Consider the following 21,962-nt stretch of genomic DNA (forward strand, 5'->3'; position numbering starts at 1 on the left):
ATGTAGATCAGCTGACATCTAGAGCAGTGGATGCAATAGATGAGGTTGGAGGAGATACAGGTGATAGTACCATTTAGATAATAATCTGCCTTCCTGTTTTTGCTACCAAAGTGGATAACCTCACATTTATCCGCATTAAATTTCATCTGCCATTCACTTGCCCACTCCCCCAACCTGTCCAAGTCACCCTACATTCTCATAGCATCCTCCTCACAGTTCACACTGCCACCCAGCTTTGTGTCATCTGCAAATTTGCTAATGTTACTTTGAATCCCTTCATCCAAATCATTGATGTATATTGTAAATAGCTGCGGTCCCAGCACCGAGCCTTGCGGTACCCCATTAGTCACTGCCTGCCATTCTGAAAGGGACCTGTTAATCCCTACTCTTTGTTTCCTGTCTGCCAACCAATTTTCTATCCATGTCAGCACTCTATCCCCAATACCATGTGCCCTAATTTTGCCCACTAATCTCGTATGTGGGACCTTATCAAATGCTTTCTGAAAGTCCAGGCACACTACATCCATTGGCTCTCCCTTCTCCATTTTCCTAGTTACATCTTCAAAAATTTCCTGAAGATTAGTCAAGCATGATTCCCCCTTCGTAAATCCATGCCGACTCCGACCGATCCTGTTACTGCTATCCAAATGTGTGGCAATTTCATCTTTTATAATTGACTCCAGCATCTTCCCCACCACCAATGTCAGGCTAACTGGTCTATAATTCCCTGTTTCCATTCTCCCACCTTTCTTAAAAAAGTGGGATAACATTAGCTACCCTCCAATCCACAGGAACTGATCCTGAGTCTATAGAACATCACCAAGCGGGGAGGATGGTCAGTTGACCAAAACTGCACACACGTTTAACCCAAGACCAGGAAGGAAGAAATGGGGGGGGGGGGGGGGGGGGGTGCAATGGGAGCCTCGGTCCACTATAACCGAAATCTGGAACTGAGTGGTCCGTTATTGCTGAAAGGTCTGAATGACAAATAAAGGGTCTAAGTCTAAGATCTAAGCGAGGGTTTACTGCAGTGTGATCTGACTGGATAGCACACAAACCAAGCCTTTCACTGCATGTTGGTACAAGTGACAATAATAAATTAATATCAACACTCAGCCACCGAAACAACTGTGACTGACTGAATGTTCTCCCTGAACCATTCCAGGAATCATAGCCTCCCATTCAATGCAAGCAAAGTTTGTCGAGGAAAGATTAGCTGAATCAATCCGAGGAGGCAGACTGTGAATTTTTTTTAAATTGGATGGAATAGGCAATGGGGCAACAAAATGGTCAAACATTGCTGGAGGAAACAGGAATGGGTAACACGCGTAATTCACGAGAAATGTCTGAATGGCTTAAAGTGGGGAAGAGAGAAACGCAGTATTCAGTACGTCGAACCAACAAAGCTCACTCTGTACGCTGGACAGAACAGTGCAGGCAGTCATGAGTAAACTGTCCAGGGCAAGGGGCACACAGCACCTCCCCACTCACTGCAAACCTCAGCACCTTCGCAGCTCCGATGACTGTCCAAACTTGCACCACGTCCCATTCACCCCTGTGCTCACTGACCTCTGATATGCCCTTATCTCATCCCCACCTCATCCCCAAATGTATCTCCTCCTTGTAGCTTCTCTCTCTCTAACGAAGCTTTCCATCTCAACACACCAATTAAACTCTCGCAGGAAGGGTTCTGTGTTAAAAAGTCAATACATAAATGGTAGTTGGCGAAGCAGTGACTCTGCTCAACAAGATACATCAGAGGGCATAGAGTGAAGCCAGGAGGAGCAGTAACGGTGATTCAAAGAAATAATTCAAAGGATGAAAAGACCCCTGCATTTGGAATGTCAACGGATTAATCATAGACAATGTTTGTAAGATCGCTTAAAAGGAAAATCATTTTTAGGAAGGGAATATTCAGCAATTGTTGAACACGTTTGGGAAAGCTTCAATCTCCCATTGATTAAAGTTAGAACTCCATTGGCAGTCATTCACACCCCAATGTAGATTATAAATACTTTTAAGCAAGTAATTTACATTTAATTTCATACCCTGTGTCGGTATGGCTCCAAAACCTTTTTGGCTTCTTCACAAAGAGTGCAAGAATCCTAAGGGTATACAAATGAAAATGTTGTTAGTAAGTAACTATTTTTAACCCAGTTAAGAATTTCAGTGAAACTAATCTGTCTAACCCACATGGTTTGCACTATTGAATACAGCAGCTAATAACAATAATGATTTTCCACGCAAAAGAAAATCCAAAATTATTCACTAATGGGTACTCTTATCACAATGATTAATAATTAAAAGGTTTAATTCAGTTTAAAGCAAAGAATGGCAGACAAGGCGAGTCTGAAGAAGGGTCCTGACCCGAAATGACACCTATCCTTTTCCTCCAGAGATGGTGCCAGACATAGAAACATAGAAAATAGGTGCAGGAGGAGGCCATTCGGCCCTTCGAGCCAGCACCGCCATTCGTTGTGATCATGGCTGATCGTCCCCTATCAATAACCCGTGCCTGCCTTCTCCCCATATCCCTTGACTCCACTAGCCCCTTGAGCTCTATCTAACTCTCTCTTAAATCCATCCAGTGATGTGGCCTCCACTGCCTTCCGTGGCAGGGAATTCCATAAATTCACAACTCTCTGGGTGAAAATGTTTTTTCTCACCTCAGTCTTAAATGACCTCCCCTTTATTCTAAGACTGTGGCCCCTGGTTCTGGACTCACCCAACATTGGGAGCATTTTTCCTGCATCTAGTTTGTCCAGTCCTTTTATAATTTTATATGTTTCTATAAGAACCCCCTCATCCTTCTAAATTCCAGTGAATACAAGCCTAGACTTTTCAATCTTTCCTCGTAAACCTGCTGAGTTACTTCAGTACTTTGGGTCCTTTTGTGTAAACCAGCATCTGCAGTTCCTTGTTTCAGCATCTCTGAAGAACATGGATAGGTGAAATTTTGGGTTGGTAAACTTCATCAGTTAAATTAAGTTAAACGTTAAGTGGTTAGAACAATACAAGCAGTGAAACACAGCAAGTGTATTGCAGTGGTGAGAACATAGACAAAGGAATGCAAGATATGCCCAGCCTGACCTGCTCGACTTGTTCTCTGAAGAAGGGTTTCTGAAGAAGGGTTTCGTCTCAAAAGGTTGCCTATTTCCTTCGCTCCATACATGCTGCCTCACCTGCTGAGTTTCTCCAGCATTTTTGTCCACCTTCGATTTTCCAGCATCTGCAGTTCCTTCTGAAACAACTTGTTCTCTTGGTCTGCAATCTTTTGTCTCTGATCTCACTTTCTAACTGCTCTCATTCACACTCTGGCCTGATAACCTTGTTTACATCTCAATCTGGTGTCAACCCGAAACGTCACCCATTCCTTCTCTCCCGAGATGCTGCCTGGCCCGCTGAATTACTCCAGCATTTTTGTGTCTATCATTTGTCCACTTTCCCAGTTTGATGAAAGATTTTTGAGCTGAAACGTTAACCGTTTCTCTTTCCACAGATGCAGCCTGACCCGCTGAATAGTTCCAGCATTTGCTGCTTTTTATAGTGCACAAGATGAAGGCTTAGATAGAGTGGATGAGGATAGGATGTTTCCACTAGTGGGGGAGTCTAGGACTAGAGGTCATAGCCTCATAATTAAAGGACGTTCCTTTAGGAAGGAGATGAGGAGGAATTTCTTTAGTCAGAAGGTGGTGAATCTGTGGAATTCCTTGCCACAGAAAGCTGTGGAGGCCAAGTCAATGGATATTTTTAGGGCAGAGATAGATAGATTCTTGATTAGTACAGGTGTCAGGGGTTATGAGGAGAAGGCGGGAGAATGGGGTTAGGAGGGAGAGATAGATCAGCCATGCTTGAATGGTGAGTAGACTTAATGGGCCGAATGGCCTAATTCTGCTCCAATCATTTATGACCTTATGAAGTAAATTTATGCCGTACCTTAGTAAACAGTGTTAAGATTGGAAGCTCCTTCTTAAGCCAAGACATTCTTCTGAAGAGAAATTCCAATATAGGTTTTGATGGTTTAACAAGTTTTGTTAAATGTTGCAAATACATTGTTCCAATACTGCTGAATGTAATAAAAAATATAATTACATTATACATTGATTTGCTGACCAACATTGTAGTGAGTTTCAACAAATGAAATATTCAACCAATCTCTAGATGGAGAAGATCCTGCAACACAACTATTTATGGAGCACCTTTTTAGTTTAGTTTAGTTTAGAGGTACAGTGCGGAAACAGGCCCTTCGGCACACTGAGTCCGTGCCGACCAGCGATACCCGCACACTAACACTATCCCACACACACTAAGGACAATTTACAATTGTACCAAGCCAATTAACCTACAAACATGTACATCTTTGGAGGGTTGAAGGAAAGCAGAGCACCTGGAGAAAACCCACGCAGTTCACGGGGAGATTGTACAAACTCTGTACAGACAGCACACGTAGTCAGGATCGAACCTGGGTCTATGGCGCTGTAAGGCAGCAAGTCTACTGCTGTGCCACCGTGCTGCCTGAAGGACAGTGGGAGTTAAGAGGATGGCTCACCAAGACCTTCTCAAGGACAATTAGGGATGTGGTATGGTTCGAACACATTAACCCCCATATCCTGAAAAATGAAAATAAAAAATTGCAGAGAATTATCGAAGATGCCCTTTGTGCAAAGCAACTGTGGAAATCAACTATTCAATTTGGAAAATTCACATCGCGGTGCATCTGTGTGAGACATTACATAGAAACATAGAAACATAGAAAATAGGTGCAGGAGGAGGCCATTCAGCCCTTCGAGCCAGCACCGCCATTCATTGAGATCATGGCTGATCGTCCCCTGTCAATAACCCGTGCCTGCCTTCTCCCCATATCCCTTGACTCCACTAGCCCCTAGAGCTCTATCTAACTCTTAAATCCATCCAGTGACTTGGCCTCCACTGCCCTCTGTGGCAGGGAATTCCATAAATTCACAACTCTCTGGGTGAAAAAGTTTTTTCTCATCTCAGTCTTAAATGACCTCCCCTTTATTCTAAGACTGTGGCCCCTGGTTCTGGACTCGCCCAACATTGGGAACATTTTTCCTACATCTAGCTTGTCCAGTCCTTTTCTAATTTTATATGTTTCTATAAGATCCCCCTCATCCTTCTAAACTCCAGTGAATACAAACCTAGTCTTTTCAATCTTTCCTCATATGACAGTCCCGCCATCCCAGGGATTAATCTCGTGAACCTACGCTGCACTGCTTCAATCACAAGGATGTCCTTCCTCAAATTAGGAGACCAAAACTGTACACAATACTCCAGATGTGGTCTCACCAAAGCCCTATACAACTGCAGAAGAACCTCTTTACTCCTCTCCCCATTCTCTCCCCATTTAGAAAATAGTCTATGCCTTTATTCCTACTACCAAAATGCATAACTTCACACTTTGCTACACTATATTCCATCTGCCACTTCTCTGCCCACTCTCCCAACCTGTCCAAGTCACTTTATTTTTGTTGTTGCTTTTAATGTACCCGTAAAGCTGCAGCAAGTATTCTGTTCAATATAATACAAATAAACACACACACTCTATCTCTCTCTAGATGAGGCAATTAAATATTTGATACAAACCCAGGTTTGTATCAAAACAGGGACTATTCTGGGTAAGGCAGATGAATTTAGTCTGGAATATTCAAGTCAACTTTATTTGTCGCATACACATACAAGATGTGCAGTGAAATGAAAGTGGTAATGCCTGCGGATCGTGCAAAAACTACAGAACAGCATAGAACAGAATCAGTGTTAGAAAAAAATCATGTTAGAAAAAAAATGAAAAAGAAACAACACAATAAATTAGTAATTTAGTCCCTGGTGAGATAAGAGTTTACAGTCCTGATGGCCTGTAGGAAGAAACTCATCTCATCCTCTCTGTTTTCACAGCATGACAGCGGAGGCGTTTGCTTGACCGTAGCAGTTGGAACAGTCCGTTACTGGGGTGGTTGGGGTCCCCCATAATGTTGCTGGCTCTGGATCTGAACTTCCTGGTATATAGGTCCTGCAGGGGGTAAGTGTTGTTCCCATGGTGCGTTCGGCCGGCAGTGCTGGCTCGAAGGGCCGAATGGCCTCCTCCTGCACCTATTTTCTACGTTTCTATGTTTCTAATCCAGAAATCAGAGGTGCAAAGGGACTTGGGAGCGCTCGTGCAGGATCCCCAAAGTTAATTTGCAAGTCGAATCGGTAGTAAGGAAGGCAAACGCAATGCTAGAAGTGCTAGAATACAAGAGTGCTAGAATACGAAAACAGGAATGTAATGCTGAGGCTCTATAAGGCACTGGTGTACTTGGAGTAATGTGAGCAATTTTGGGCACCATATTTGAGGAAGGATGTGCTGGCTCTGGAGAGGGTTCAGGTTTACAAGAATGATCCTAGGAATGAGTGGGTTAACATATGACGAGCATTTTTGACGGCACTGGGCCTGTACTCGGTGGTGTTTAGAAGGATGAGGGGGAACCTCATTGAAACTTACCGAATAGTGAAAGGCTTGGATAGTGATGATGTTTCCACTAGTGGAAGAGTCATAGTCTCAAAATTAAAGGAAGTTCCTTTAGGAAGGAGAGAGGATGAATTTATTTCGTCAGAAGGTGGTGGATCTGTGGAATTCTTTGCCACAGAAGTCAATGGATATTTTTTCATGCAATAGACAATAGACAATAGGTGCAGGAGTAGGCCATTCAGCCCTTCGAGCCAGCACCGCCATTCAATGTGATCATGGCTGATCATCCCCAATCAGTACCCCATTCCTGCCTTCTCCCCATATCCCCTGACTCCACTATATATAAGAGCCCTATTTAGCTCTCTCTTGAAAGCATCCAGAGAACCTGCCTCCACTGCGCTCTGAGGCAGAGAATTCCACAGACTTACCATTCTCTGTGAGAAAAAATGTTTCCTTGTCTCCGTTCTAAATGGCTTACTCCTTATTCTTAAACTGTGGCCCCTGGTTCTGGACTCACCCAACATCGGGAACATGTTTCCTGCCTCTAGCGTGTCCAAGCCCTTAACAATCTTATATGTTTCAATGAGATCCCCTCTCATCCTTCTAAACTCCAGAGTGTACAAGCCCAGCTGCTCCATTCTCTCAGCATATGACAGTCCCGCCATCCTGGGAATTAACCTTATAAACCTACGCTGCACTCCCTCAATAGCAAGAATGTCCTTCCTCAAATTAGGGGACCAAAACTGCATACAAATACTCCAGGTGTGGTCTCACTAGGGCTCTGTACAACAGCAGAAGGACCTCTTTGCTCCTATATTCGATTCCTCTTGTTATGAAGGCCAACATACCATTCGCTTTCTTCACTGCCTGCTGTAACTGCATGCTTACTTTCATAGACTGATGTACAAGGACCCCACAGATCCCGTTGTACTTCCCCTTTTCCCAACTTGACGCCATTTAGATAGTAATCTGCCTTCCTGATTTTGCTACCAAAGTGGATAACCTCACATTTATCTGCATTAAACTTCATCTGCCATGCATCTGCCCACTCCCCCAAGTCCAAGTCACCCTGCATTCTCATAGCATCCTCCTCACAGTTCACACTGCCACCCAGCTTTGTGTCATCTGCAAATTTGCTAATGTTACTTTGTTTGCAGTGAGATAGATTCTTAATTAGTACGGGTGTCAGGGGTTATGGGGAGGGGGAAGGCAGGAGAATGGGTTATAGGATAGATTGATCAGACATGATTGAATGGTGGAGTAGACTTGATATACCATTCATAGAAATTCAGTCTAATTCCGCTCCTATCACTTATGACCTTCCAAGAAGTTATCAGTTATTCTAAGTAAACCAGATCATGATAGCAGAAAATACAACATTATGCTACCATAGTAGTGATTTGGCATTGTGGTATGGTTGTGTTTAGGATTATGGATAGTGATTTAAAAAAACCTGATGGTTGATGGCTGGAAGACATTCGTAAACCTGGTGTCGGTGATCAGGTGTGCGATTCTCATATTTTCTGCTTGTGTTTGAGTTGTCCTTGATGTAATGGCCAATAATATATCCCTCCGGTTCACCAAATACCATTACAGTAAAATAGCGAGTCCCAACCTAAAACGTCGTCTGTCCATTCCCTCCACAGATGCTGCCTGACCAGAAGAGTTCCTCCAGCACTTTGTGTTTTGCCATTTACAGTAAAGTTGCATCCAGTTAATGTAATATGTATTCAAAGGGTATTAATACAACCACATATGATACACTGAATATTAAATATACAGTAAAAAAACATAAATCAAAACCAGAGACACAAACAATGCAAGCCTAAAGGGATTGTTTTCTTCTGCTCAACACTAAAAATATAATTGCGATTACATATCTCAAGAATTAACCACGTGAGAGGGTTGAAAAACATGCCTTACGTTCTTGGGCATGATAGATATTTTGCAAATATCCAAAGTCAATTACATTCTCTCAAATGGCCACTGCATACATTTCGGCAACAGTACAATAACCCGACATTTGGTGTCACAATAAAACCCGCCCATCTCCCTCCCGTCTCCAAGCCTGCAGATAATGTGCAGTGATGTAAGACAGTGCTGTTGCCTGCGGCTTATCGTTTGCCCTTCACTCATCAGCAATCGTCCCACCCCTGAGCCAGCCGTCGCTGCCTATTCGACAAAGCAACTAATCAGCTCTTCAGGAGAGCAGTGCTTCTCTTATCACACTCGCCGCGAAGATCTGAAATAAATGCAAAGTTTTAAGTACAATTGTATTACCTTCCTCAGTGTGGGGGAATGGAATTGTAGCACTGTAGAATTGTTCGCTGAACCCTTTGTTTCCCTTGTGCAGAAACCAGTCGTTATACTTCCAAATAATTTAACGCCTGTCTAAGATATGCTACCCTGCACATGTTCCAGATTTGCAAGATTAAGGTACGTTGTGTATTGAGTCGGAATTAATTACCGAACAGCAAGGAAATGTGCAATAACACAATTAATTTGCCATGTGCGCTATGGTTATGAACTCTTCACGTGATGCGATCATGTGACATTTCCCATGAGTTGCAAATATAACTAACTACATTATCACTTCCCTTTTGAAACTTCCTAGCAGATGATGCATGCAGTTTATAAAATTTATACGGTAATTTAAGTTTTGTTTAATTAAAAAATTCATGAGGGTAAATAATACAGGTTTTGTGCTGGAGATAAAAGCCTATTTCCAAATCAAATTTTCCACTTAATTAGTCTCTGCAATTTATCTGTTATCCTCAATTTAACATTTAAAACTGAATCAATTATTTCCACCGGCAAAAGCCAGAAAACAGATGAGAAAGATTTGAGCTTTTATTTACAATTAATTTTGAGATGTGGGAGTCTGTGGCAAAACAATCAGTTATTGTCAGTCCCCAGTTGCTTTTGGTTAAAGGATAATACATTGAAGTGCTGCAGCCCTCCTGGTGAAGGAATACTAAACCCATGTTATAACAGCCAGGGAATGGTGTCTCATTGCCACGTCCATTATAACCGAGTAAGGTATGATAATTGTATGTAGTTGAAATAAAGAACTGCAGATGCTACTCAATACACAAAAGGATACAAAGTGCTGGAGTAACTCAGTGGGTCAGGCAGCATCTCTGGAGAACATGGATAGGTGACGTTGGGACCCTTTGTCAGACTGATTCAGCATAAAACTAGGTGTTGAGTCCACTGACCTGCACCAGCGAGCCCTTCTTCACCCACCACACTGTCCGGTGACACGGCTGTTGTTGTGGCTCACGTAGTAGCCCCTGGGAACAGCACTTTCTTCAGGTTGCTGCAAACGACAAGACACGCTCAGTCACCATGGGGCTCCCTCCCCTCCCAACTGCTGCTGCTTTCAAGGTGCAGTACGTGGTCAACTCCAGGGGAGAAGGAGGAGGCGGCTGTGGCGGTAGGGAGGGGTGGGGGGAGAGGCCGACAGGACAGAGCGACGGGAGGAGGAGTCAGTGGCGGTCGATCGAGGAGCAGATAAAGAGACAGGCCAACAGGTAGAAGCATCAGCAGGTGGGAGGGAATGGAGCCTCGAGCATGTCCTGTCGGTGGCGGCGACCTGAAGAAAATGCTGTCCCCAGAGGCTACAACGTGAGCTGCTATAACAGCCAAGTCACCGGACCATGTGGCGGAGGAAGAAGGGCTCGCTGGTGCACCTTGCGAGTCAGGGGTGGTGTCGGAAACGAGGCTGTAAGCAGAGGGGGGAGGTACGAGCCGGGAGTGGCATCAGCAGGTGCGTCTGCTGAAACCAAAATCCATTATAAATGGGTCTGTTAAAACAAGGGTTTACTGTCCTCCTGAAATGCCGCAATGGTGGAAGTTCCACGGTTTAGACCCAGTGACAGGGTAGGAAAAGTGAATGGTTCCAAGTCAAGATGTAAGGTGGCTGGGAGAAAGTTTCCCTTTGTCACCATTGCTCTTACCTGCTTGGGTGCAAAGAATGCGTGTTTGGGAGGAAGTGTCCAATTGGACAGGTACATGGATTGGAGGGATTTAGGCCAAATGTGGGCAGGAAGGATTAGTTTTGATGGGGTATCCTGGTCAGCATGGGCAGGTTGAGCCAACGGGCCTGTTTCCATGATGTGTGACTCTATTACTCTAGTCATTGTAGGAAAGAGGCAAGGGGTTAGTTAGAGGTTACCTAAAATTGAAGATTTCTACAGCCAGACTGTTGGGTTGTAAGTTACCCAAGCAAAATATGAGGTGCTGTTCCTCCAGTTTGTGTGTGGCCTCACTCTGGCAATGGTGGAGGCCCAGGGCAGAAATGTCAGTGTGGGAATGGGAAGAGGGATTAAAATCGTTAGCAACCAGGAGATCCAGCTGGCCTTGGCAGACCAAGCGCAAGTGTTCAATGAAACAGTCACCGAGTCTACCCTTTGTCTCGCCGATGCACAGGATCCCACATCGGGAATACCGGATGCAGTAGATGAGGTTAGAGGAGGTGCACGTGAACCTCCGTCTCACCTGGAAGAAGTGCAGTGGTCCCTGGAGGGAGGTATAGGAAACAGGTGTTACAACTCTTTGAGTTGCAGGGAAATGTACGTTGGAAGAGGATGGTATGGGCGGAAAGAGATGAGTGAACCTATCTATAGGTACAGGAGCATACCCTTTCTGCTTCTCATTTCATAGACCTCTATCAGGTCACCCCTCAGCCTCCAACGTTCAATAATACCCAATATTAAGAACACTGGATCTTTGGTGAGTGTTGCCAATAGTTTTTGCTGTTGCTTTAAATTTTCACCATCTGACTTTCATTTACTGTTGAGGTACTGATATTAGATGAACGGTCGTCTCTGTGGCGATACAGTGAGAGAAACAATATCTTAACTAGAGTCTCAATAGTCAAGATTGTTTATTTGTCAAATGCACCAAATTAATGTAAATTGCCCAACTGCTTAGATTGGATTCACACACACCCGCACGCACACACTCGCACGCGCACACACACACACACACACCTTCAACTCAATAAGGAAAGGATGGACAAACTTTGTTTTCTCTGGAGCGGCAGAGGCTGAGGGGAGACCCTGATATAAGTATATACAATTATGAGAGGCATAGATAGGTTAGACAGTCAGAATCTTTTTTTCCCAGGAGACGAGGGGAGAGGGGAAAAGTTTAAAGAAGATGCATGAGGCCAGTTTTCCTTACAGAGAGTGGTGGGTGCCTGGAATGTGCTGTCAGAGGTGGTGGAGGAGTTGTTTAGCTTTCTTTGAGGTTGCATCAATGTGCTGGGAGGTCATCACTGCTTGCCCAGTGAAGCTGTTTGACTCTTCACCGCTTGTCCCACCAATGAAGACATATATGAATACAATGTTGGGAGCATAAGCAAATGGCAACTTTTTTCTTGTAGTCTTTGTAGCTAAAGAGATTTATTCGATTTTCCATGTTTAGTCCCAAGTCATTGACTCGGGATCAGTAAAGAGCTTACCGGGCTTGTGGGTGACATCTACTTGAACATTGCCATCAAGGTGATGTTTTACATTTCAAAAATAAACTTTATTCATAATAAAAAATATATACAAAACAAAAAACAATGCAAAAGCTCAATACATTCTTAATGTTTGCAGATTCAACATTGCTAGTGTGGTACACAGTAGTGTTAGCATCTGTCTTTACCCAACACACCCTAGCCTCCTCCCACCCTCCCATCCGCCCGCCCTCGGGCTCCTCCCCCTCCTCCCCTTTTCCTTCTTTCTCCCACCCCCCATCAGTCTGAAGAAGGGTTTCGGCCCGAAACGTCGCCTATTTCCTTCGCTCCATAGATGCTGCTGCACCCGCTGAGTTTCCCCAGCAATTTTGTGTACCATTCATGTTGAGTGTCAGGTTGAGCTGCCAATAGTGCCAAGGAACTGCAGATGCTGTTTTAAACCGAAGATAGACACAAAAAGCTGGTGTAACTCAGTGGGACAGGTAGCAACTGGAGAGAATAATACATTTTATATTTAATGGGCGCCTTTCATACAAAATCTCAAGGACACCTTACATAGTAAAACATATAATCAGAATAAAATAAGTAATAAAGACATCACAGAGACACAAATTAAAAACAGAATTCATTCCAAAAACAGAAAATCAAAAACACAGTGTGAAGAGAGAGCAGCGGCAACCAATTCGTGCCAGCGTCCACTCTCTCTTCACGGCAGCCATCTTGGACACAGACTTACAGGATTACATTAGACAAAAAAATCATCCCCCCACAATGGATAGCACTGTGGAGGAAGGCACAATGTCCAGTCCCCATCCCCAGTTCACCCCAAAGTCAGGCCTATTGAGGCCACCGCAATTGCCTCTACGGAGGCCCGATGTTCCTGGCCGTTCTCACCGGGTGATCTTGCCCCGGCGTCGGGAGAGTCCTCTCGGCGGCTGGGCCACCTGGAACGGCCGCTTCCTAGCTTGAGACCGCGGCTTCCGGAGCCGACAAGGACGCACCGAGTTGGAGCTCCCAGGCTCCCGATGTTAGAGTCGGCGCCGCCTCTCCGCTCCGCCCCACAGCCCGGAGATGTTGCTCTCGCCGGTCCAGCTCACCAGAGCTCCAGCGCGTCGCTCCAGCGCGGCGACCCAGGCAAGGCATCGCCCGCTCCACTCCGCTCCGCGATAGCGCTCCAACACTGTGCCGCCACCGAGGCCAAGCTGCTGGGCGGTGCCCGCCAGGAAACGGCGCTCCAAGCCCGCTGGTAGGCCACGAGGACGGGTCAGCGGGCAGCCCGGAGAAAAAGCTGCCACACCGACCAGGTAGGGACCTAGAAATAAAGTTGAGACCTACCCCCCACATTAAAAAGTCCATATCCCCTACAAACGAAAAACAGGACTCACTAAAAACTATAAAAAAAACGAATGAATGGGTGACGTTTCAGGTCGAGACCCTTCTTCATTCCATTAGTGGAATTCTCTGCCTCAGAGGGTGGTGGAGGCAGGTTCTCTGGATGTTTTCATGAGAGAGCTAGATAGGGCTCTTAAAAATAGTGGAGTCGGGATATGAGGAGAAAGCAGGAACGGGGTACTGATTGGGGATGATCAGCCATGATCACATTGAATGGCGGTGCTGGCTCGAAGGGCCGAATGGCCTACTCCTGCACCTATTGTCTATTGTCTAGAGTGGCATGATCCACTATAACCTGCCACATTTTCATGGATACCTTTGCTCTGCATGTTAAGGGAAGGGTGCATTTTTTATTCTGCTAATGCCACAGTTGGGGCCTCATTATTATCATTCAAGGCCACGTTGAAAAATGTAAAGCATTTTGAGGGGTCCTGTGTAAGAACAGACTTGGATTTTAATGTCAATAAATCTTCCAGGTTTTATATGGATATCCAAAAATAAAGCATTTGTTTTCAATAATGCAGAGAACTGGCAGTAAGAATAAAGATCTGGATTTTATTGAACCTGGCAAGATGGAATAATGTGTGAGTGCACATATCAGCCCTTTAGTCGACTGAATTCTATTCAGGCAGTTTTAAAATTTGGAAAAATGTGCGTAACTGGTTTACACAATTGTAAAATAAAGCTGCCAAGACCCTGCAAGATCCTTAAGACTTTAACAATTCCTGCGTTATGTTATTCATTGGACTTTATTGACTTCCATCACGGTGAGGAGTGTGGGGAATCACTGTGGTGGATGTTTATGTTAACTTTTATGTAGTTCTGTGTCTTGTTGCTTTTTTTTTAGTTTGGTAATCTGAATTTAAGTGAACCTTAATTGGTACATGTGACAATAAACTGATCTTGAAGCATTGAAACCCTTGCTTCATTTAACCAATTTAACAGTTTTATATTGCAATATCAAGACCTTGTTTCGCATCAGATGATATAATGATGTTTTAATTTCAAGAGCAAGGGATGGATGTCTTGCTTTCGCATACGGGGAAACACAATCTGATTGTGGTCGGTGGCAAATTGATAGGTTTTAGTTAAACTAGTGCCTTGCTTACAGAAATAAAATGCTGGAGTAATTGGCTTAGGAGGGGGTCAGGCAGCAAATCTGGAGGGCATGGATAGGTGACGTTTTGGGTTGTGACCCTTCACACTGCTGTCAGGACCCATCTTTGTCCTCGTTCCTTGTTGTTTGCTTGCACTGGGATCCATTCTCCAGAGTCCAATAGTAAACTAAGAAACCAAAAGTTTAAAAAAATGCAGATAGACAAGTGTTTTATTGTCATATGTCCCAGATAGAACAATGAAATTCTTAGTTGCTGCAGCACAACAGAATATATAAACATAGTACACTGTAAACAATATAATAAATGAGAGAAAAAAAGTTCAGTGTGCGTAAATATACACATACTCACAAATACACACACACTTACTCACACATACGTACACACACCCCCCCCCCCCCCCCCCCTCCAATAATAGTCTATGTGGTTAAGAGCTTATTTGAAGTTGTACTGTTTAATAGCCAAATGGCTGTAGGGAAGGAACTGTTCCTGAACCTGGACGTTACAGTTTTCAGACTCCTGTAACTTCTTCCTGATAGCAGGGGTGAAATTAGTGTGTGACCAAGATGGTGTGGGAATCTGATTATGCTGGCTGCCTTTTTGATGCAGTGATTCTAGTAAATCCCTTCGCTAGTGGGGAGGTCAGAGCCGGTGATGGACTGGGTAGTGTTCACAACATTTTGCAGCCTTCTTCGCTCCTGGGCATTCAAGTTGCCAAACCAGTCCATGATGCAACCAGTCAATGTGCTCTCTACTGCACACCTGTAGAAGTTTAAGACAATCCTCTCTGACATCCCAAATCACCGTAATCTTCTCAGGAAGTAGAGGCGTTGATGTGCTTTCTTTATAATTGCATCAGTGTGCTGGGTCCAGGAAAGAACTTTGGAAATTTGCACGCCCAGGAATTTGAAGGCTCTCTCCACCTGTTGATATAAACAGGATTGTGGGTCCTCATCCTTCTTCTTCAAATGACCACAATCAGTTCATTGGTCTTAAAGATATTGAGAGCCAGGTTGTTGTGCTGGCACCATTTGGTCAGTTGATCGATCGATCTCACTTCTATACTCTGACTCATCACCATCTGTAATTCGTCCAACAACAGTGGTGTCGTCAGCGAACTTGACAATTGACATCGCACTGTGCCCGGCTACGCGGTAATGAGTATAGAATGAGTAGCGCAGGGGGCTGTGCATGACCATAACCTGAATTAATAACAGAAAATACTGGATCCACTCAACAGGTTAACTCAGATCCCCTTTCCACAGATGCTGCCTGACCTGAGTAGTTCCAGCATTTTTTGTTTTGTATTATAGTAAGCACAGGACTCTGAAATGCTTTGAGAGATTTAGGAATTTCAAAAGTTTGAGAATAAGATAGGGCAGCTGTAGACTTGCTGCCTTACAGCGCCAGAGACCCGGGTTCAATCCTGACTACGAGTGCCGTCTGTATGGAGTTTGTATGTTCTCCCTGGGACCACGTGGGTTTCCTCCGGGTTCTGCTTCTCCAGGTTTGTAGGTTGATTGGCTTTGGTAATATTGTAAAATTGTCCCTGGTGTTTAGGATAGTGCTAGTGTACGGGGATCGTTGGTATACGTGGTGGGCCAAAGGGCCCGTTTCTGCCTGGTATCTCTAAACTAATAAACTAAAAGTATGTTGTGGCATCTGCAGTAACCTTTTAGTGACTCGAGAAATGGGGAATTTGAAAGCTCTTATCCAATGCTTGTATTGGATATTTTAAGAAAGATATTCGTTCAATTGATTGAATGAGTTTGCTCAAACCAATCAAGCAATTCGGGTTTATTATCTTTGAATCAGAATCAGAATCACACTTTATTCGCCAAGTATGCTTTGCAACATACGAGGAATTTCATTGGCCAGGTCAGTCATACAATTAAAAGCAACAAATCACTCAAAAACACATTTTAACATGAACATCCGCCACAGTGACTGCTACACATTCCTCACTGTGATGAAAGGCAAAATAAAGTTCGTCTTTCCTTTTGTTCTTCTTCGGTCGGGGGCCTTGAGCCCTCCGTTGACAGGATGATCTTGACTCCCGTAGCCAGCGGCGTGCGTTCGGGCCCTCCGCATCTAGGTGTTCAGCTCCTGTACCAGGGGAATGTCAGCTCCGCCGCGCCGGGCGATCGATGCTTGCATCGGGGCTGGTCGAGCCTTCCGCGGCATTGGAGCTCCCGACTAGCCTCTCCCGAGGCTGCGAGCCCTTGATGGTAAGTCCACGGTGATCGCGGTGGGAGCGATCCCAAGCAAGGGATCCGCTCCGATGTTAAGTCAGCGCCCTGCGGTGGGGCTCACGACAGTCCAAGGAGGCCTCCAGCTCCAACGATGGTAGGCCGCAGAGTCCGGAGAATGTGATCCGACAATTGATCACATCTCCGGGACGGTAGGAATTTGAAGAAAAAGAGTCCCCCGATCCCCTCCCCCCTCCCCCCACATAAAACATACCGAAGAACATTAAAACAAACTTTTAACGCACTAAAAAATAACAAAAAGAAAGACAGACTGCCGGCAGGGCTGCCATCTCCCCGGCGCCCCTGTTGGTCTTGTGATGTACACATATCAAACCGCAGCTAAAATGTAGAAACAAGGATCTGCAAATGCTGGTTTACACAAAAGGACACAAAGTGCTGGAGTAATTCAGCAGGTCAGGCAGCATCTCTGCAGAACAGGGATAAGCGATGTTTTGTGTTGTGACCCTTCTCCAACTGCAGCTGCATTTTTCAGTAGGGAGGTGGTTGGGCGTAGACAAAAATTGCAGGTGTTATCAGCTTGCAATTGGTACCTGTAGAAACATAGAAACATAGAAAATAGGTGCAGGAGGAGGCCATTCGGCCCTTCGAGCCAGCACCGTCATTCATTGTGATCATGGCTGATCGTCCCGTACCAATAACCCGTGCCTGCCTTCTCCCCATATCTCTTGACTCCACTAGCCCCTGGAGCTCTATCTAACTCCCTAGAGCTCTATCTAACTACCTAGAGCTTTATCTAACTCTATCTATCTATGTAGATAGACTCTAAATACTGGAGTAACTCAGCAGGACAGGCAGTATCTCTAGGGAGAAGAAATGGATGACGTTTCGGGTCGAGACCCTTCAGACTGAAGAAGGAATGGGTGACGTTTCAGTTCGAGACCCTTCAAACTGAAGAAGGTCCTGACCCGAAACGTCGCCCATTACTTCTCTCCAGAGATGCTGCCTGTCCTGCTGAGTTACTCCAGTATTTTGAGTCTATCTACAGTCTGAGTTACTCCAGCATTTTGTGTCTATCTTCGGTTTACACCAGCATCTTCAGTTCCTTCCTACACATTGGTACCTGTAGGATCACTCAATTCTCAATCATCTGCCGAGTCCAGTTGTAACGTTTTAAAACCTTTTATTCACGCACAACAATTAAATGGCATCAGAGCAAAGCATGAAAATATCTGTAGACTAAACTAAAAACTGAACATATTAAGAGTCTATGGAACTGTAACTGAGGGACTGAAGACTGAACATGACTAGAGCTGAAAGACACTCAACTAACACTTTTACAGACAAAATGTGTTGACACTGCTAAAAAGCACGCCTCCTTATCTATGTACGAATGGCTGATGTCCTTCAAATACACCCATCCAGGATGAAAGCCGGAGGGGTTAAATTACTCTGCAGCTGGCTGACACCTCACTGTACTTCACAGAGACACAGCCTTGTCTTTATCAGAAACAGTCCCTTGGACAGCAATCTTGGGAATCTCAGGATGTTAATTCCATCAATAATGTGCAAGTTCCCACAGTACCCTTGGACATATCTGTTAAGAATGTCAGGATTAAACACCACAATTGCTGGGAATCATAGAGGGGGTAGTCCGAAGAAGGGTCTCGACCCAAAACGTCACCTATTCCTTCTCTCCATGCCTGTCCCCGTTGAGTTACTCCAGCTTTTTGTATCTATCTTCGGCCACAACTTGAGGCTTCTTTTGTGATGAGTGCTCGGTATGTAGTTGGAGCTTGTTTGTGGGGCAGAGTAGTAATGGTATAATGTGGTTTCTGGATGTTAATTTAAACAAGGATGATGATGATGGAGTCGTAGTTTTGGGAACCTACAAATAGATCCTTTAGCACAGAAACAGGCCCTTTGGCTCTTGTAATAACAATGAACTGCAGATGTTGGCTTATACTAAAGATTGACACAAAATCTCAGTGGGTCAGGCTGCATCTCGTGAGAAAATGGATAGAAAGATGTTTCGGGTCCATACCGATCAAGATGTCCATTTGCCTTCATCTCTGGGGGTGTGAGGGGGGGGGGTGGGATTAGATAATCTCCCTATGTCAAAGTGTAGGGGTCTAAAAATTATGTCCATGGAAGTTTACTGAAGCCTACTAAAATCTCCTAGGAAAAACCAGTTTGGAGATAACGGTAGACAAAAATGCTAGACAAATCAGCGGGTGAGGCAGCATCTATGGAGAGAAGGAAATTGGCAACATTTTGGGTCGAAACCCTTCTTCAGAGATAATGGTGGATAGTTGGGGGGGGGGGGGGGGGTAGCATGGAAACAGCATTGCCATCTTACACCTCCAATTAAATTAGGTGAAAATTATGGGGGGTTTTGGATTTGCCATTGGAATGAGAGGAAAATAGTGTCCTAATGTGGACTAGGGGGACTGTCTCTGTCACCACGGGGGGGGGGGCGGGGGGCAATAGCTGAACTATGGGGTACATAGGAGGCACGTATGCGGACTTCATCTATGATGGAAAGGGGGAACCCCTGTATCCTAAAAAATGAGGACATCTTGGATGTCCTGGTATTGAACTCCTCTTCTTGGGAGCGGATGCGACGAGACGGAGGTCCATTTGCCAAACATGTTTATTTCCTTACTGACCTTTCTGTCCATGGTCGCCTTCACAGCCAGTGATCACTTGCAAATAGGAGGAAATGGCACATTTTACAACCCAGCGGTATGAACCAAAGATACAAGAGCGGAGCAAGATGGTTCACTCCTGCAAAATCCAATGGAACGACGTGTAGTACGCAACGGAGCGGAACGTCGGCCATTTCAGTAAACCCCATCCGACTTCCGTTATGCTTCTCGCAGTGTAATCAGTGTTGCGGGGGAACAGTTTGTGCGTGTATTATATAGCTCATCTACCATGTTCATAATTCTGTTAATTTTCTTTTAAAATGTTTTTTAAAATTTTCTTTTTAAATGGCTCATGTCCTGTGTTTGAATTGATTTTTGTATTAAATGCACTCAGTAATTCATCTAATCCCACTGTTCACAACTGCTGGGTGCAGTGGGTGGAGGATTTTCTGGAGCTCCTTCCTAATAGCAGTATTTTGAATGCTCAAAGTAAAATAAGGATGACTAGGCAGGAATATCAAAATGATCGCCTGCAGCTGCAAAAAAAGATGATTTGTGTTGTATTTGGTAAAATAATAGTAATATGAAGATTCCAGTTGCTCTACTTTTGGAGAGTTCCTTAATGTTTTTTTTGGTGTCTATGGAGTTGTTTTGCAACAATAAAATGGGGTTGGTTTTCCCAATAGCCAGAGAGTGGAAAGAGATCTGTCTGTAATAGTGGGGTTATCTAAATGAAGTATTTAACAAACTAAATTAAAATTTGTTTTGAGCAAGATTGAACAATTGATATATAACTAAAGGCTGATTTTATTCAGCAATCATACAACTTATTAGATTGTGTAGGAAAGAACTACAGATGCTGGTTTAAATCAAAGGGAGACACAAAATGCTGGAGTAGGACTGCATATATATATATGTGACATATATGTACATAAATATATAACACACATATATATATCTCCAATTTCTTCTTGTGATCTCCTCTAATTATTTGTTGAGCCATCTTTTTCTTTCTTTCTTTCCTCCATATCTTTGATATGAACGTTGATTTCTCTAATTTCAATAAAGTCCTGTTTTCAATTCCACTCCCCCTCTCCCACCCTAGATGTCCTGCTTGTTCCACTGTTCGCATCCATGAATCCCTGTCGTAATCACACCTTCCCCAGCCAACAATGGGCCATTATCGGCTCCACTCTTCCTGAGGTCATCGGGTGCCAGCCCTGATTTGTTTTGCCATTTTTCTCGCCTTCAGTTTATTTCCCTCCCTACCCCCACCCCACTACCTCCTCCTCTACTTTCACTCTGAAGAAGGGTCAGACCTGAATAGTCACTTACTCATTCTCTCCAGGGATGCTGCCTGATCCGCTGAGTCACTCCAGCATTTTTCGTCTATCCAGGTGAGTTGACTGCCCTGGCTTGTTGGAGGTCGGGGTAGAGGTTGCGGACCGCAGCGGCCGGATTGCAGATGAGGGTTGGCAGTGGCATGGAACAACGGCGGTGGCGGAGTTGGCGGCAGCAGCTCTGCGATCACCGGATGAAGTGGCCCCCCACGGGATGGGGGGAGACGCAGGCAGCCGGGGACGGCCCGCACATCTTTGGCCCGCACTGCGTGAGGCGGCGCTTGCAGTGGTAAGTCAGCCCGCTATAACCAAGGGTTTACTGCAACTAAATACTAACTAGATAGATTGAACACTGAAAGCATGGCACTTTTCTCAGTGGCTGCAGAGTCCCAAAACACTAATAAGATCTATACACACTGTGTGTGCTCGCAGAAATCTGTGTTGTATGACTGCTTATCAGTACATTGTCCTGGTTGTATGTTGAGCCACGTCAAAGAAGATTTTCTGTTACGACAGACAATAAAGTTATCTGAATCTGAATCTGAATCTGAATAATAAATTGAAATAATATTGAAGAAATAACGCACTAATATCCTTTTAATAATGAAATCATGAAAGCAAGGTCAAATCTGAAGCAATATCGCTGGGCACATTTAAACATCATCTTAAATTGCTCAACTTGAAGCAATTCTAAGCTAATTGCACAATAGCTTTGTGCGTTTAAAGTTGCTTTAAATCGCATAAAAGCGTTTTATAGAAACGAGATAAATGTTCAGACCAAAGATAGTTTAGACGTACTATAAAAACAAGAGAGTGATCTATAGGAATAAGAACACATATTATGTTTTTAGATTTGAAGTCGGGGGAGAGCGCGAACGCAGTCCCCCACTACCACAAATGTTGCAGTCGAGTATCCCGCATTTGGGGACATCGCAGGCGTCAGCACACCCGCAGTGCAATGGGATAGCATCGTCCTGGGAGAGCAGCCTTTTTTTTATTTCAAATTTTAAATATTTAAAGGGAGAGCAGCCTTTTTTTTTCAAAATATACTTTATTCAATTGGTAAATATATACAATTTCTGAACCATTCAAACAAAATTCATCCGACATTTTCGGAGACTATACAAAAAGGGAGAGCAGCCTTTTTGATCACGGTCTCTCCCCTGCCAGGTAAGTATGCGATTTAGCCGGCGCGGCGAGCAGCCAAGCTTTGTCCTTACTCCTTAGGCACATGGCGACAGAGAATCCTTCAGCTCAATTTCCTACGGTCTCAGACGGTACAATTACAAAGACGAGTATTGCATGCGTGCCGTGTAATTTATTCCAC

General features: G+C 44.3%; 1 protein-coding gene and 1 pseudogene across 6 annotated transcripts in view; both read right to left on the bottom strand.

The window, feature by feature from the left end:
• The window catches only part of c3h5orf63 (chromosome 3 C5orf63 homolog), a 43,497-nt gene extending 34,481 nt beyond the window's left edge, over positions 1 to 9,016 (bottom strand). For 3 of the 6 annotated variants that reach the window (XM_033018081.1, XM_033018078.1, XM_033018079.1), the window contains exons 1-3: positions 8,747 to 9,016; positions 3,937 to 4,063; positions 2,049 to 2,105 (exon numbers count right to left, since the gene is read on the bottom strand). In XM_033018081.1, coding sequence (XP_032873972.1) covers positions 2,049 to 2,105; positions 3,937 to 4,053 — 174 coding nt within the window. In that variant the 5' untranslated portion in view covers positions 4,054 to 4,063; positions 8,747 to 9,016. Of the gene's footprint in view, positions 1 to 2,048; positions 2,106 to 3,936; positions 4,067 to 8,746 lie in introns of all 6 variants that reach the window. The other 3 variants (XM_033018082.1, XM_033018076.1, XM_033018077.1) reach the window with 3 other exon arrangements.
• Positions 9,017 to 21,495: 12,479 nt separating this feature from the next.
• On the bottom strand, positions 21,496 to 21,633 carry LOC116971627 (annotated as a pseudogene).
• Between the last annotated feature and the right edge of the window lie 329 nt (positions 21,634 to 21,962).

Source organism: Amblyraja radiata, chromosome 3 (assembly GCF_010909765.2).
Source record: "Amblyraja radiata isolate CabotCenter1 chromosome 3, sAmbRad1.1.pri, whole genome shotgun sequence".
In the NCBI taxonomy this organism is placed as follows: Eukaryota; Metazoa; Chordata; class Chondrichthyes; order Rajiformes; family Rajidae; genus Amblyraja; species Amblyraja radiata.